This window comes from Anas acuta, chromosome 3 (assembly GCF_963932015.1).
Source record: "Anas acuta chromosome 3, bAnaAcu1.1, whole genome shotgun sequence".
Taxonomy (NCBI): Eukaryota; Metazoa; Chordata; class Aves; order Anseriformes; family Anatidae; genus Anas; species Anas acuta.
The window spans coordinates 72,281,266-72,296,253 of record NC_088981.1 but is presented as its reverse complement, the minus strand read 5'-3'; the positions used below and the strand labels follow the sequence as shown (position 1 = coordinate 72,296,253).

The 14,988-nt window shown below is 48.1% G+C and overlaps 1 protein-coding gene and 1 long non-coding RNA gene across 10 annotated transcripts in view; one reads left to right on the top strand and one right to left on the bottom strand.

Moving 5' to 3' along the window:
- The window catches only part of PRDM1 (PR/SET domain 1), a 102,016-nt gene that overhangs the window by 72,064 nt on the left and 14,964 nt on the right, over window positions 1–14,988 (top strand). For 2 of the 9 annotated variants that reach the window (XM_068677802.1, XM_068677804.1), the window contains 2 exons: window positions 6,885–7,133; window positions 13,873–13,992. In XM_068677802.1, coding sequence (XP_068533903.1) covers window positions 6,951–7,133; window positions 13,873–13,992 — 303 coding nt within the window. In that variant the 5' untranslated portion in view covers window positions 6,885–6,950. Of the gene's footprint in view, window positions 1–5,290; window positions 5,472–6,337; window positions 6,627–6,724; window positions 7,134–8,607; window positions 9,199–13,033; window positions 13,334–13,459; window positions 13,574–13,872; window positions 13,993–14,988 lie in introns of those variants that run through there. The other 7 variants (XM_068677805.1, XM_068677803.1, XM_068677801.1 and 4 more) reach the window with 7 other exon arrangements.
- Window positions 6–5,212, bottom strand: LOC137854433 (uncharacterized). The gene is made up of 2 exons (XR_011095160.1): window positions 3,209–5,212; window positions 6–1,175 (listed from the first exon to the last, which is right to left on the bottom strand). It is a non-coding gene; the product is annotated as an uncharacterized lncRNA (long non-coding RNA).

Genomic DNA, 14,988 nt, shown 5'->3' with positions numbered 1-14,988 from the left:
AAGGATAAGGTGTCAACTGTTTAATGAGAAGTGGTGTTTAATAGCAGAGGAATTCTTCCCTCCCCCACGCAACACACAGGTATGAAAAGACTGTTATTTCACCACTGTGGGCTAGGAAAGGTGGAGAAATGACAACTGTACTCTGAGAAGCTTAAAGTGTGGTCAGTCAGCCCGTCCCAGCCAAATTCCCTAACCGGTGACATGCTGTCACTCTTTTGAATCCTTTGGTCCTAGGTACGTGGTAGCAGCATTGCTGGGTCCCTGATAATCTGTGGATAAATATTTTCATTTCCACTGCATGCACTTTGTCATGGTGCGGAGCTGTTGTTTTCGTTAATCTGTTTTGAAATGTGCTCAGTGGCCAGTCCTTTGTCTGAGAAGAGTGGCGTGGTTCCTCCACCCATGGATCTCACCCTGCTTCAGCTGTGCTCACCAGCTCCACGCAGCCCAGCAGCCCGGGGAGCACTTGAAATGAAACCAGAACGGTGCAGGGACAGAGTCTGAAGTTTCACTGAGGTTCACCATGGTCCAAATGAGGAGAGGATGCCCTACAACGTGTCAGGATTGTCAGGTTGGGAAGAGGCAGTTAAGTTGAATTCGTGCAATTAATTCTGAGCTGGCTTTGTTACCTCAGATTGCTGTGAGGTGGGTGCAGGGCTGACAAGACTGACATATTCATAGGAGTGACGCCTCTAATATATACATGCATGTATAGCATCCCATCCCTCCTCCATAACGCTTGGAAATTAGGAAAATTTCCCCAAACACACCTCCTTTATCAGGCTTGTGCTCTGACACCAGTGAGGTTGGTAAGTGGTTGGAATGGGCCAGGCTGTTTTAATTCATTTTTCCACAGGCTTAGTTGCTACAGGCAGAATATTCAGAAATTTGGAAGGTAGATTTTTGTGCTCGGGTTTTCTTGTCCAGTATAAATCTGAGTTGGTAGAAGCACACAAAGACAACACAAGTGTTGTGTGGGCTCCTGGCTGTCATCCCTACTCTCCCAAGACCACCATTACTCCCAAGCGTGATGGGAAGGCTGCTGGTCACCAAGAGGAAATCATCTGTGGTCCTCACTGTGAGACATTTCCCTTCTCATAAAGGTCAGGGAGAAGGCTCCTTACATTAGTCAATTCTCCTCTTCCAGCCCCTGAAGTCTGTCGCCTTCTCCTACTCTGAAAAAAAAAAAAAAAAAAAAAGTGCAATGACAAAGCTGCTGCTGCTGTGCTGCTGTTGCTGGTTTCTCAATACCTTCACCCCAGCTTGCCTCCTGGGAAACAAGAGCGAGTGGCTTCACACTGTTTCGTCTTTGCTGCCTGGCTGCGTTCACAGCAACGAGAAGCCCAACTTCTCACGGTGACTTCTCACCCTCCTGACAGCATGCCCAAACAACCTCGGCTCCTTTTCCTCAAACTCGAGCCCCAACAAGAGGAAATGGCTGAAGTTTACTTCTCGCTTCTGCGTGCTGCAAGGCTGTTTTTTCCATTCAGGGAGGGCAGTTTGGGCTTATTCAGAAGTCATCTGAACAGTATTTTTAATAAGGCATAGCTGGAAACAGAAAGGGACATGGTATTTTAGTTCAGCTCCTTTTTTTCTCTTTTTAAGGAAAATTTCCTTAGAGATTAGAAGAGCAGTGAAATCAAAGGAGCCACCAAGGCTTGCACTAGGCAGTAGCTGAGAGTGCAGCCAAAAGATCTGCTCATGCTCTTGCACGGCAGAGACAAAAATAAACGTAAAGGCATTTGGAAGTGCTAGGAGGCAATGACCAGGGTGCTCTGTAATTAAAGGCAGTCCCTGAAAGCTGCATGTACTAATTCAAAAGCCTCCTGGCTACAACATACACCACCCCAAATGCCCTTGCAAAAACCTTCATGTAGATTCAATCGTAATTTTAATTTCTCTCCTTATAGGCAGTCGCAGGCTGGAGTAGTCCAGGGCATACAAAGCCTCTGAGATCATATCTGAAGCCTATAGGCTGTGTTTTGCAAAGGTCAGGCCACTGTGTGAGAAGAAGGCTTTAGCTCGTCCCGTCACACAGTCGCTGGGCTGTGCCGGGTGTCTTTCTCCCGGCTCTGGCAGTGGCCACGTTTTCAGAACCGCGGCCCCGAAACGTGAGCGTATCTCAGCAGATCTTGAAAGAGGCTCTTCTGCGAGTTTTCTTTCTCAGTTGGCTTTTGAAAGATGTGCAGTCGTGCGACTACATCGTGTACCTTCCCCGAGTAATGACCACAACTGGTCCCCAAATGTTTACCAGCACAAGGATGCCTACATGCAGGAAGTGGGAAATGGGGGTGGGTCTGGTAGTTACCCTTGATGTGGTCAATCTGCCACTGACCTTGTTTGGGGAAGGGGAAGGGGAGGATGTGAAAATGAGACTGCGCTTTAATCTCTCGTGTGCATTTTATCTCCCCTCCGACTTTCTGAAGCAGTTTCATCTATTAGAGCCAGCTCCCTTCCCTCCTTCTTCCCCTTACAATTACAGCTCTCGCAGGCGCAGGGAGAACAGCAGCAGCAGCAGCAGCTGAGGCTGAGGCGCGCCGGCTTGTTGTTGAGCTGAAGTGGTGATAGCATCAAAGGAAATGGATGGGGATTTCTGAGATCAGAGCTGTTAGGGCCATTCATGATTTGTTGCCAGGCTGAAAGCTGCTGCAGAGAGAGCTGCCTAAGAAATGCTGATTAATAAGGTAATTGAGGTTTTCTATGAGCGAGAAGGAAAAAATGAAAATGTGACTAAAAATGTTCTTTTTTGAAATGAACAACAGTTTGAGATTGCACATTCCAGACAATAGCAGCTACTGCTATGAAAGATTTTTTTATAAAAGAGCAGAAAACTGCTGGTTGAGTAGGGCGTCTTTTTATGTTTCTCTGTTAAGGAGGAAGGTCAGAAGGTCAATCTATATATTTCTTAATAGCAGAGATTCTTTTATGATTCTGACTTCGGCACACATTCTTAGCAATTTGTTTCTGTCTCTTCTTTCTTGATAAACTCACTTTTATTCCAGATCAGACACCGCTAGGCTAGCCCTGCGTGCCAGCGAAATCCCTTCTGCACCACTGTAGTTCTGGGATCAGGCTGCTCTCAGCTTCGCTGAAACACCTGGAGCTAATTTCGGGCTAGCCTCAGAGTGTGCCACGGAGTTATTTGAAGTCCGTGCACTGCACGGGCTGCACTCGCCTCCCCTGGCCCTGGGGAGAGATCCGTACTGACCTGCAATATTGCCATCCTCCTGTTGTCCTGATGGATATTTCACCTCATCTGATCTGATCTGTTCTCTTCTTCTCCTCTGGCCCCAAAAGCATTTTCAGTTCCTTGAAAGAGAGATTTGCTTTTCTCCAGCTTTCCTTCACATTAAGAAGATGAGGCTGTGAAGGAAATGCATCAACCTTTTTTTTTTTCTTTTTTTTTCTTGCCCCCTCCTTTCTTTTTTCAAGCTAACAGGGAAGTGAAAAGCTCTGAAACAGCTGCCTCTCAAAGTGAGACTATTTTTTGGTAAAATAATCACCTTCAGTATGACTACATTGTTTTTCTGTTCTATGCGGTGTGACTCAGCATCAGTTAATTAACCCAATCAAGTAGGCCGGATTTCTCTCCTTTAATGAATGGTTCTTCCTACTTCAGAGCCTTCCTAGACCTCGTTTTGGATGTGCCTCGGTTTTACTGTGTATATCCAATTACGTTTACATCCCGCAGCCCAGTGCTCGGGCCACCTCTCTTGTGGAATTACGCAGGGGTGGAAGTTAAGCCAGGACACTCGCTTGCGAGCAGTTGCCCTACTTATGTCTGCTGCCACGAGCCCTCCTGTGCCAGAGCCTTCGGAAGGTCTTTACCCAGATATACTATTCTCGGCATCGCAGGCCAAAAATGGCAAGTAAATCCTTTTCGCCCGACTTTTTATCAGGGGGAGGAGGAGCAGGTTAAGGGAAAGGGATGTGTGTGTACACCTGTCAGAGAGACTGGCAGGCATCCGGCTGCGTAAAACGTGCTCTTTCCTCCTTTCTCCCTCCTGTAAAGAAATACATAACGTCCCGATCGCCCCGAAATATAAGCATGCGTTTGTTCAGAAGAGGAATGTGAAACGAAGTGTTGGGGAAGCAGTGAGCAATATGTTTGCAGACATGATACAAGAAGGCGAGGTAGGAGAGTTGCCTCTTGGAGAACCAGCTTGTGTTTGCAGTGGGCTATGGACGGCTATAAATGGAGCTGTGCATCATTGTTCCTCTGGGCTGGAGGATTCCTCACTGAAGGGACAGGACCACTGAAGGAAGTAAGGCATCTGGTTGTTGTGTAATGAGAAGCAGGAATGCTCTTAATAATAAACAAACAGGACATTGTATGCCATCATCACAGGATGTCCTTCCTTCAGCCAACATGCTGACTTGGGTCGGAGGAAGAAATGGGGTTCAGGGTCCGCTAATTACTATACCACCCCTCCTTCCACGGCCAGCATGCTCCCAGATCATCCCTTGCCTGTTGCCTTTCACAAGGACCAGTGCTGATTTTTATTTTTTATTTTTTTTCGTTTTACCACACCGCAAAAGAGGTGTCAAGCTTTAAAATGCCGCCTGCTTTGCCTTTCTCTCCCAAACTTCTCTGTTGTTCTGTTGGGAGAGGGAGATTTTATTTAAAGGAAGAAACAGAGGGGTTTTTCCTCATTCCTTTCACAAACGTTGATTAGAAGGAGGGTCTAGAAAGGCATAACATCAAAACAACGAGGCTCCTGGATTGGGCATATCAAAACTCTGTAATCTCTCCGATTTGACAGGAGGGGCTTTAAAGCAGCGTTTCAACCCCCTGCTCTGTAACCTGGAAGGCATTTGGAGGTGCAATTTTTAGAGCATCCTGTATACTTAAAGGGGAGGGGTGGGGGTGAAACGGGGACCTTTGGGGCTGTGGGATTCAAACAGCACGGAAAAAAAAATGAATGTCTGGCAGTAAAAGGGGTGTCCCTGCGTGGGGAAGGGGTCCCCTCGTGGGGAAGGTGTCCCCTGGTAGCAAAAGCAGCGGCGGCTCCCGGCTCTCCCCAGCCGTTCGGTCCTGCTGGCCGGGCAAAAAAGAGCAAAAAACCTCCGAAAAAGGGGCAAAAGGAGCAAAAGGAGCCGCGTTTGCCCGGCTCGGCGCCGAGGGCTGGGGCTGCAGGTATCGCCCCACCTCCCGCGGGCGGCCGGCGGCGCACCCGGCGGGCGGCTGATTGGGAAGCCGGGGCAGGGAGGGAAGGGGAGCGGGGCTGCCGAGAGCTTTGCTGGCGCACTCAGCCCTCCAGTGTTTCCGAGAGGCAAAAGCAACGAGCGCGGCGGGCAGCACCTGTCTGCGGCGGGAGGAGGAGCGGCAGGGAGCGGAGGCGCTAGGTGTGAGTCAGTCTCCCGGGGACCCAGCGGCTGGAAGGAAGGAGAAATGTTTACTCGGTAGATATGAGCCAGGCTCGCCTCGGACGGGGGGCTTCTGCTGGGAAACGCTCGCCGACTCAGCCCCGGTAAGGAGCGCGATGCCGCCGAGCCGCCGCCGGGCTCGGCCCTTCCCCGAGCGGGGGGACCGCAGGGGACCGGGGGCTGGGGGAGCGGCTCCCCGCCGGGACGAGCCCGCTCCCGGCTCCCCGAGCTCGGCGCCGGCTCCCCGGGGGTTTTCTCCCGGAGCCGTCCCCGTCTCGGCTCGCTGCGAGGCCGCCGGTGCTGTCCCCGGGGGGGCAGCGCCCCCGGCCCCCTCCAGCCGGTGCCCGGCGCCCCCCAGCCCCCGGCTCGGGGCTTTGGGAGCTGCTCGCCCCGCCGTGCCTCCTGCCGGGAATTTGGCTGCCTTTGCCGAGAAGGAAAAAAAAACAAAAACAAAACAAAAAGGACAGGAAAAAGAAGGGAAGAGCTCGCCTGGCCGGCTGCTCGCCGTTCCCGGCGCAGGCACGGAGTTTGGTCCTTTATTTACCTTGCGGATACAGCGTCCTGCTACCTGCCCGGCGCTGGGCGCCCTCCCGCAGCTTTTGCCCCGGACAGAAAGGGGCAGGGGAGGAGGACTGGAAGGAGGAATTGGTCTTGCGAGGAATCCTACTGAGTGCTTTGAGGGAGTAATTCTCGGAGGCGCCGTCAAAATCAAAAGGGATACAAGAACTTTTTTTTTTTCTATTTTTTTTCCAAATTCCCCCCCGGTCCTTTTTTTTTTTTCCTTTTTTTTTTTTTAATTTTTCTTTTTTCCTTTTTTTTTTTTTTTTTTTTTGGTCCCCGGGAATATGTTGCAGCGCTTTGTGAAGGGCTGTCGCTGCAGTGATGCTGGCAGGATGTCGGCTCTCTCAGCCTCCCATGCCAAAGGATAAGGGGACGTCAGGAGGAGGAGGAGGGGGGGGGGGGGGGGGGGCAGGTTGTTTTGAAAGTTGTTTGTGTGTTGAAAGCCGGTGGGAAAGTTCAGGCTTCCCCATTTGGAAAAGGCAAGGCTGGGTTCCGCTCTTCCAACATGCGCTTTCCATTTTTAGCTTCATTCAGACGCAGACAGCAGCTCCTTTCCTCTTCCTCTCCTTGTTTGTGACACTTTTCTGAGGCAGCCTTTCCACAGGCAACTAAGTGGTCTCGCGGCCATGACCCCGCGTTTTCTTCGGCATGGAGCACTTTTTTTTCCTCTGAGACATTAAGGAGAGGGTCTGAAAAAGGTAAAGCAGTTGTCAGCCAGGGGATTTTTTCCTCTTTGTTTTCGTTCCCTCCTCGTTATTACCGAGGCTGGCATTTTAAGGCGCTGCTTCAGTCAGAGCAGCTTAGTTTACACTGCTTTTTGGCTATTACTCAACTGTACCAACTATCCTGCGTACGCTTTTAAAGTGTCACAGACTACTGTATTAGTCACGCTGTCTCAACGGAAACCACAACACTGAAGGACAATGAGGATTAAAGGCTGTTTTCTTATTTTCCAGGCTGCTACACAGTGTAGCTCGGACGCTGTGAGTTTCAAGAATCTGGTGAAAGGGAGAGAGTGGACAATGAAAATGGACATGGAGGATGCTGACATGACTCTGTGGACGGAAGCCGATTTTGAAGAGAAGTGCACGTACATTGTAAACGACCACCCATGGGATCCCAGCGCCGACGGAGGCACCCTAACTCAGGCAGAGGCTTCCTTGCCAAGGAACTTGACTTTCAAATACGCATCGAACTGCAAAGAGGTAAGCGGCAATGCTCTGGGGAAGGTTGGAGTCAGACGAGCCAAATCTCAGCGCTTTGGAAAGCGGGCACTTACCCTGGTGCCACTCTTTAACGCACGCACGCACACACCAGCAGCACCAAATGCTGCCCACCAACTTTTCAGACAGGACCCTCATATTGCTTTTAAGAACCTGCAATCCGGTCATCTGTCCTGTAGTATGCTCATTGGAACTCGCAGCCAGCCTGTCCCTCAAGCCGGCTCTGTACCAATTCGCAAACAGTTAAATTTTCACACAATTTGAGCAGCATCTGAATAAGCATATTTAAACTGTGGGGCAGTTCTCCGTGCCAATTTCTAGACTGCTGTTTGCCAGGACCATTCATTGCCTCTGGCTCAGAGATTAAAGTGCCTCGGTTGTCCAATAAATAGCTTTAAAAAAAAAAAAAGTAGAGGGAAAAAAAAAAAAAAAACCAAATTCCTGGAAATGTGTTTAATTATTTCTTTTTGTTTTCCCTTTGGTTATGAAATTGCTTTATTCTTTTCATGAGCTTGCCGTGTTCCCGACTTCCTAAATTCTTAAAAACACCGGCATATCGATTAAGGAAGTGATGGTAGAACTGCAGCAAGTTTGACAGCAGGATGGCCGTAGCTTAAATTAACTTGTGTTTATCTGGGCCAGTATCTTCACTGGTAGCTGGCCGTGCGAGTCCGTCCTATCCTCGTCCCTGGAGTGGGTACATTCTTTGTTGTTGTTTCAGAAGGGCTGGAAAGAAATGAGCCCGGATGAGCAATTTGGTTTTGTGTTTACTCCTTCATATAGAGTAGCTATTATAGCTAGGTGTGATGTTCGGCAGGGTAATAACCCAAGGGACAACCCTTCATTTCTCCTTGTGCTGAGACCTGTGGTATAGCAGCTATTACCTGTGCTTCTACTTTGGCTAAACACACTGACCACAGAGCTGAAAAGTAGAGGTACACTCATCCGTGCCTATCAAATGCTTCCTTCCAGAGCAGGTACTTGTTTAATCCTGCAGACAGAAATAGGGCCGGACCCCCGGCTGGAGGGTATTGGCACCTCGGAATTTAGCTTGGCAGCGCCTCGTACGATGCCTGGAAGTTTTGCTAAGAGGTTAAAGCTAAATTCCCATGTAAACTCACTCTTCTCTTCGCATCTGCCCTGCCCTGCCCCGCAGAACTTGGCAGAGGGAGGACGCGCTCCCGAAAAAAAAGAAAAAAAAAGCGCGAACCTTGTTTTGCCTTATTGCATCGGGAGACAGGCCTTACTTTTGGGGGGAGAGAAAGTCAGGGCTCTGCGTGCGATGCAGAGAGAGCTCTGGGCTGTCCGGGCAGCCATCCGGGGACGGGCTGGCTGTTTAGGCTACTGGCTCTGGTTCTGCTGCCGCGGCGGCGGGTGTCCGGGGAGCTTTCAAAATTCCCAGTGGTGTGTTTGGAAACACCAGCGTGCAATTTCCTCACGCTGTAGCGCAGCTCACTGAATCGGGGTGGGAGGATTGCTAGGATCTCCGTAAAGGAGGTGGGGGGAAAGAAAAGTCGTTGAGAGATTCCTACTTCTGCCTTGTCAAGTGTGACCCGTACAGCTCCTTGCTAGTGGGAGTCTGAATATAGGACATCCTCCTTTTGTTCTCCCAAGTTCCCCGTGCTCATTTATTTGCACCAAGTAGCACCTACCGTCAGGAGCAATAGCAACTTCTGAGCCCTGGCGATTTCTAATATAGCCCTGAAAGAAAGGGCCTTTCTTGTTTCTTTTTTTTTAATGTGAAAGCTCCCATGCTGTAAATGTATGGACAGGTCACTCCTCTACTGCTTGTCTGTGGAGTGAGATAGCTGCAAATGGCATAACCCGCTTGCCTTCTCGCAACTCCCGACCTGAAGTGTGATTTTTTTCTATCTGCCTTACAAGTTTGATTTTGTTCAGTGGGATTGGGACTGGCTGTGTGCTGCCCTTACACACTGGCATTTGTGGGGTCAGAGAGGGAGCCTGATGCTGGTTTTGACCTTATGGAAAACCACTGGCGTCCTGACAGCCCGATAGGGTGCTTTTTTTTCACTCGCAATAGGATGAGGTAAGACTTTGGGGGATGCATGCATGCGTGTTTGCCAGTGGATTTCAGATGTGAGCTGTCTTCATTGTTAACTTTCGGGAGAACTGTGGCTTCATCTGGCTGAGAGTTTTAAATGCTGAGTCAATTTATTGACAAAAACATATATAATACATCGCTTGTGAAATGCTAAATGCTGTCATGATTAGATCACGGACTGCTAAGGCTGTCATGATTAGCACAGTATCTCCATTTGGAGTAGGAAAAGTACTGCGTGCCTGCCTAGGAGGGAGGAAGTACAACTGCTGTTGTTTGGGGAGGGTTGCTTTCTGTGTTTCTTTCCCTTGCATGCTTTGTCAAGCAAGTAGCGCCTCTGTAAAGGTTTACTGAATTTGCAAGGGAGTCCGTGACACATCATACTCTTGTTTATTCTTGGATCTTGATCGGGGATTTTTCTGAAGGACGCATTTTTCATTATGAGTTCACAGTATGTGTCAGCATTTTGAAAAATGAATTACTACTGCTTGTAACATTTCAGGCGGCTAGATTTACACGAAGGCATTTATTTATTTCTATGCGTGAATTATGTATGTTTGCTTCAGTTCTCGCAGTTGACAAAAAATGACGAAACATGGGGCCAAAATCACACTCTAGCAGGCCATACGGGAATAATCCTTTTCATGTGAACATTTAGAAGCTTTTTTTTGGATAATTTTTCCCTTTAGTCTCGGTCCTTAGAGGGCAAACAGCCCTTCTGGACACCAAAGGCCAGTTATTCTGCTGTCTTGAATACTGCTAGTGCCTCATCCCGGTCCGTGAGTTTGACAGGGAGAAACCTATCTCGGCAAACCCATGACTTGTTGCATTTCTCTGATAAGGGATGGACGCTGAATTCTGAAGCGGTGATTTGGAACTGTTGCCAAGTGTACCCGTCTGACCTCTGAGACTTGCTCTCGTGCACTGCTTTTCTTTTATTTTTTTAATATACAATCAGAGAGGAAGCAGTCTGGAAACATTTCCTCTCATGGCATCCCTTTTAGAAAAGTGCTAGCTGAGTGAAGGGGTTGAATTTATGTGGGCTTATGCAACTGTAGGTCTCATAGAGAAGAAAAATCTGTGTTGTTCCAGGGCACACGATGGCCTGCCCTGATTTACATTTGGAAAATACTGATAGTTCACAGTGTGCTGAAGCCAGTAAGGTTTATTTTGCTCTTTTGTTCTTGTTATTTTTAAAGCAATTTATTGGCCCCATTGCAAAACATCCTCCTCTTTCAGAATTCATAGGAGTCGTTGTTTACTTCCAGTGCCCTTGCTCCACACAAAGATGTAGGAGCGTTGGTCTCTTAAAGTGCTTTTTAATACCGAATTCAGACTCAAACCCGCTCTCCCTCATCCGGGAGCTGCGGGCTGGTTGGGATGCATGCTGCAACCCATGCAACCCACCCTCCTGATGAAGATAGATATGCTCAGATGGCAGGGAGGTCGGCGCTGCCCATAAAGCATCCCTGGAAGGGCTCCCATGGGGTCGGACGAAGCACGGGAGCATCAAAACGTCTCAGCAGGAGGGCTGGTGGCCGGCGCGGCAGCTCGGCCCCCGGCGCTGCATTAGGACCCTGGTCAGTTCCAGGGACGCGGCCGTCCCTGGGCTGGGTGCTCCCCGCCACGCAGCCCCCGTGCCCCTGTGTACTGGGCTCCTTCCCTGCAGCCCCCCATCAGGGTGCAGCCACTGTTTCTTCCCACCGTGGGCACCCCCTTGGCAGCGTGGGTCCCTGCTGCGCATCCCCATCCCGCAGTGCCGGGAGCTGGTGTTAAACGTGGTGATGCTCGGGTTTGATTTAACCTTTGTGGTACAACTGATGTTGTAGTGAAAGGAGAGGAGTGTCAGAGGCCCGCTTGCGGGAGTGCTACAAGTTTTTAAGTGGCTGTAGCTTGAGGAGACAGGGGATAAGTGTTTGTAGGTAGAGAAGATGGTGTTCTGCAAATAGCATCGTGCTCCCTTCCTGCATGGCTGAGGCACGGCACGCTTGCAGAGGCTGCATAAGGGCAGAAGGCTTTTAATTGTGCAGGGAGAGCTCAGGCCACGCTCCTCTGTGGTTCCCTGCCCTGAGACTGTTTCACAAGGTCTCATCAGAGAGGGAGAAATGTGCTGAAGGACACCTGGTGGACACAAGTCTGAAATGCCTCTCTGCGATGGCTTGCCGGCTGCCGGGAGCCAGCTTCCCCTCAGGCTTGATGTGGGGCTCCTTCACTGCTGTGCCTACAGCCCTTGGTGGCTCTGTACTTTGGGGGCTCCTGTTGAGCACCCCCTGAAGCCACCACAGTGGGGCAGGAGCCCCTTTTGGCAGTGCAGGGTGTCTGATGGTGGCGTTGAGCCCTGTGCTAGCTTGGCACTGATGGTGCCCCTCTCCTGGAGGGTAGCCCTGCTTGAACACAGTGGCTGAGCTCCTGGGGACACAGCAGAGGCCAAGAATCACTGATCAGAAAGCAACCCTTGGCTAAAACTCAGCTGGGCAGCTTTAGACCAGTTTAACAAAGCGCCCAGAACATCTTCTGCCAAAATACCCTTCCCATAGGTACGGGGCAAGAAGCTGCCTTCATGTTCAGCCGCACCGGGGGAGAAGCAAACGCTGTATCTAAGGTGGATATCAAAAAGTATCTGCTGTGTCAGAGCCACCAGTGCACAGCGAGTGTTTCAAGTTGACTAGTTCAAGGAGTGACTTCTAGAGATTCTGAGAATTTCATTAAAGTCATTTTAATTAAGGGCAAGATATTTTAAAACCGTGAAAAGAGACTCAAGCTACCCCGCAGTCAAACTGGTAGGGTGTGCTGTAGCTTGGTTGTGAACTTTTCTTGAGAGGCCAGATGGATGTAAATGAAGATATATGGGGAAGATGAGAAGAACATCTGCCTTTTTCAGCTCTCTATGAGAAATGCACAAGCAAGACAAAAATAAAACCGAGCCACTGAGCTTGTTTCAGCTTGTGGTAGGTGTAGGAAAATTTCTGGAAGTCCCTTTTCTCTCTCTTCAGTCCAGATGCAGAGATCAATGGAGCATTTAACTACCTCTACTGTTGACGTTATTTTTTTGGTGTGGTGTTCTGAAACACATGTTAAAACACAGACAGGCACAAACAACAACCACACCACATACACCCAGCAATCTGTTTCCGGGTGGATTATCTCCTTGATGCTGTGGCTGTTATTCGTTCCCTTTATTTTGACATCTAACGTGAAATTATGCTGGGCACTAGTTGTTTACTGGAATTTTTAACCAGTACACAGGCAAGTATTTCTCTGTCTCTCCTCCTCTCTCACACCGAAGGTGAGACAACAGAAGAAAATGTAGCATGAGAAAATCACAAGGCTCAGCTAATTTGTGAAGTGGTGCCTACAGCCCAAGGTTTTTACTGTCCTTTGCCGTGAAGGGCTGTTACAAAGAAAAGAAAAGCTCACAGAAGTGAGCTATCTGCAGGGTTTGATGCCTGCTAATCTGCTTTGGTAAGAACCTTGATTCCTTGCCGAGTACAGACAGCAGTAATCCCCATTCTCAGTGTTTATCAACAACCTCTGCTATTACGGTCTTGTTCTGAGATCCTAGTGAGTGAAAAGGCAATTTTTAAGTGGCAAGATGTGTGAAGGGGACATGATTGATACATTTTGCTATAAAAGTTTTGTTACAATACTGAATTAAGGGGCTTTTTACCTTCCTTTTTCACCCTGAGAAGGAGGATCAATCTTGCAAAGTCTTGTTTTTTTTGGTTTACAGAATTGCTGGTTTTTAAACATTCTTTGGCTATATTAAATTTAAGAAGATTGCTGAGGAACAGAGAGAGACAAAACCAATAACTCAGCAGTGTTTTGCAAAGGGTTACTCTAAGGCACGTTCTTCTGAATAATGATGAATTGCTTCCTGATTTGTGGTCAGTGACTTTTTTTGGTATAATTACTGTCAAGAAGGAAGCTGAACAACTAGAGTACATTTCTTAGACCTAGCATAGTGGAGCATTTTCATCAAAACCCTTACGCCTTTTTGACCAAACCCACTTGACATGTGTTACCGGAACTGCTGCCTCCTTTTTATAAAAGAGGGTGATCTGTGAGTACATGTCCCAAAGCCATTTCGTATTCTGTTTTGTATGCCACCGCTGATGAGAGGATTGTAGGTCTTTTTTTTTTTTTTTTTTTGTTCTCCTTTTAGCTATCAGGAAGGGTACAGAGTGAAAGGGAGGGGGGGTGGGTGAGGTTTCATTTTGACCTGGAGGGACAGTCATTCCAATTCCTAACTTAGCAGAATAGTTGGCTGTGGTAGCTGTGAAGTGATTGATAGTTCTTGAATATTTTTGTTTGCTGAAACTACACTTTTGGGGGTTGCCTTTGATAGGAAAAATAACTGTTGAAGGTATTTGACAGTCTGTACATTTTTTTTATTGTTTCTTCTTGTAGCTGTATTTTCACAAAACAATTTTTTCAGGCTGTATTAATCTTTTTCTTCTATATGCTCGGTAAGATGTTAGTATCTAACAAACCTGCTCATTATCATGTACAATGTGGTTTTTAAGTATTTCTGTTTTGCTGAGCTGTCACTAAAAATTGTTGCATTAGTTCCTTAACCTTCTAACTTCGGGGGGCAGGGGAGAGGAAGGAAAAAATTTCGATTTCTGCTGGCAATGGACTGACCCTGTGCTGCTCTTCTTGTAGGTCACTGGAGTTGTAAGCAAAGAGTACATCCCAAAAGGAACGCGCTTTGGACCCCTGGTAGGAGAGATCTATACCAGCGATACGGTTCCCAAGAATGCGAACAGAAAATACTTTTGGCGGGTAAGCAGGAAAAAACAGCACCATGTTGTTGCAGTAAGCAGATCACTAAATGAGTACAGCTGAAAAGCTGGGTCACTTCCTGCTTCAGACCTGCGTGAATGCAGGGGGCAACTTCTGTATGCTGCTGCCATGCACGAGCAGAGTGAATGTGGTGAGCTGAGCAAAAGCCTGGCTGTCTTGGATATAGGGGCTCTGTGGGTGGAGAGAGCAGGGGAGACTCCCAGCCCTTCCTGGCTGTGTCCCCTGAAACAGATCGGTGCTTGATAGGATAAAGAAATAGTTCTGCTGCTGGCTGTAGGGGCAGGTTATTTTGCATTTCTTCACATGTAATGTTCACATGATAGAAAGTCATTCTTGTTTATGCAAATGTCACTTGCACCTAATTTTTCCAGCTATTAAGAAGCTGTGAAAGTACTTTCATAATTATTTTTTTTTCTGGAATCACGGAGTATTTTATAGCATTTTTTCCTGGGTGTTGAATAGAACTACTGTAACACAGAGGTGGTGATCTTCAGCATGTATCATTCAAGTTGTAGGCTTTTCTAGTATGCCTCAGAAAGTGTTAAAAGAGCAGCCCATGGATCTTAGCGAAGAGAAAATTCATTAATGGCAAACAAACATTAGAGGTGGTGCCTAATTCCTACTTTGCATTATAAGCTGGAAGAGAGCAACAGCCAACTTGTTTTGGCTTGGGAATTCTGTGCTGGGGAATATGCTTCCAGTTTATCAATTAACATAATCCTCAGTTTCCTTTGCAGACCCATTATTAATTGTTAGAGAACATTCCTTCAGCCCCGTCTTCTCCCATGGATTTGTTTTGCTGCCTTCTAGCCATTTAGGTTGTGTCTAAATCAGTGGATTTGGGAGTACATCCAAGCCTCTGTGCCCAGGTGCCTGCCTGCCGTAGCAACATCCCAACCTCACATCCAGGTGAAACCCAGGGCAAGCACCAGCATTCCCCACACCCCGCTCTTCCTACCTAATTGCATCATTTTG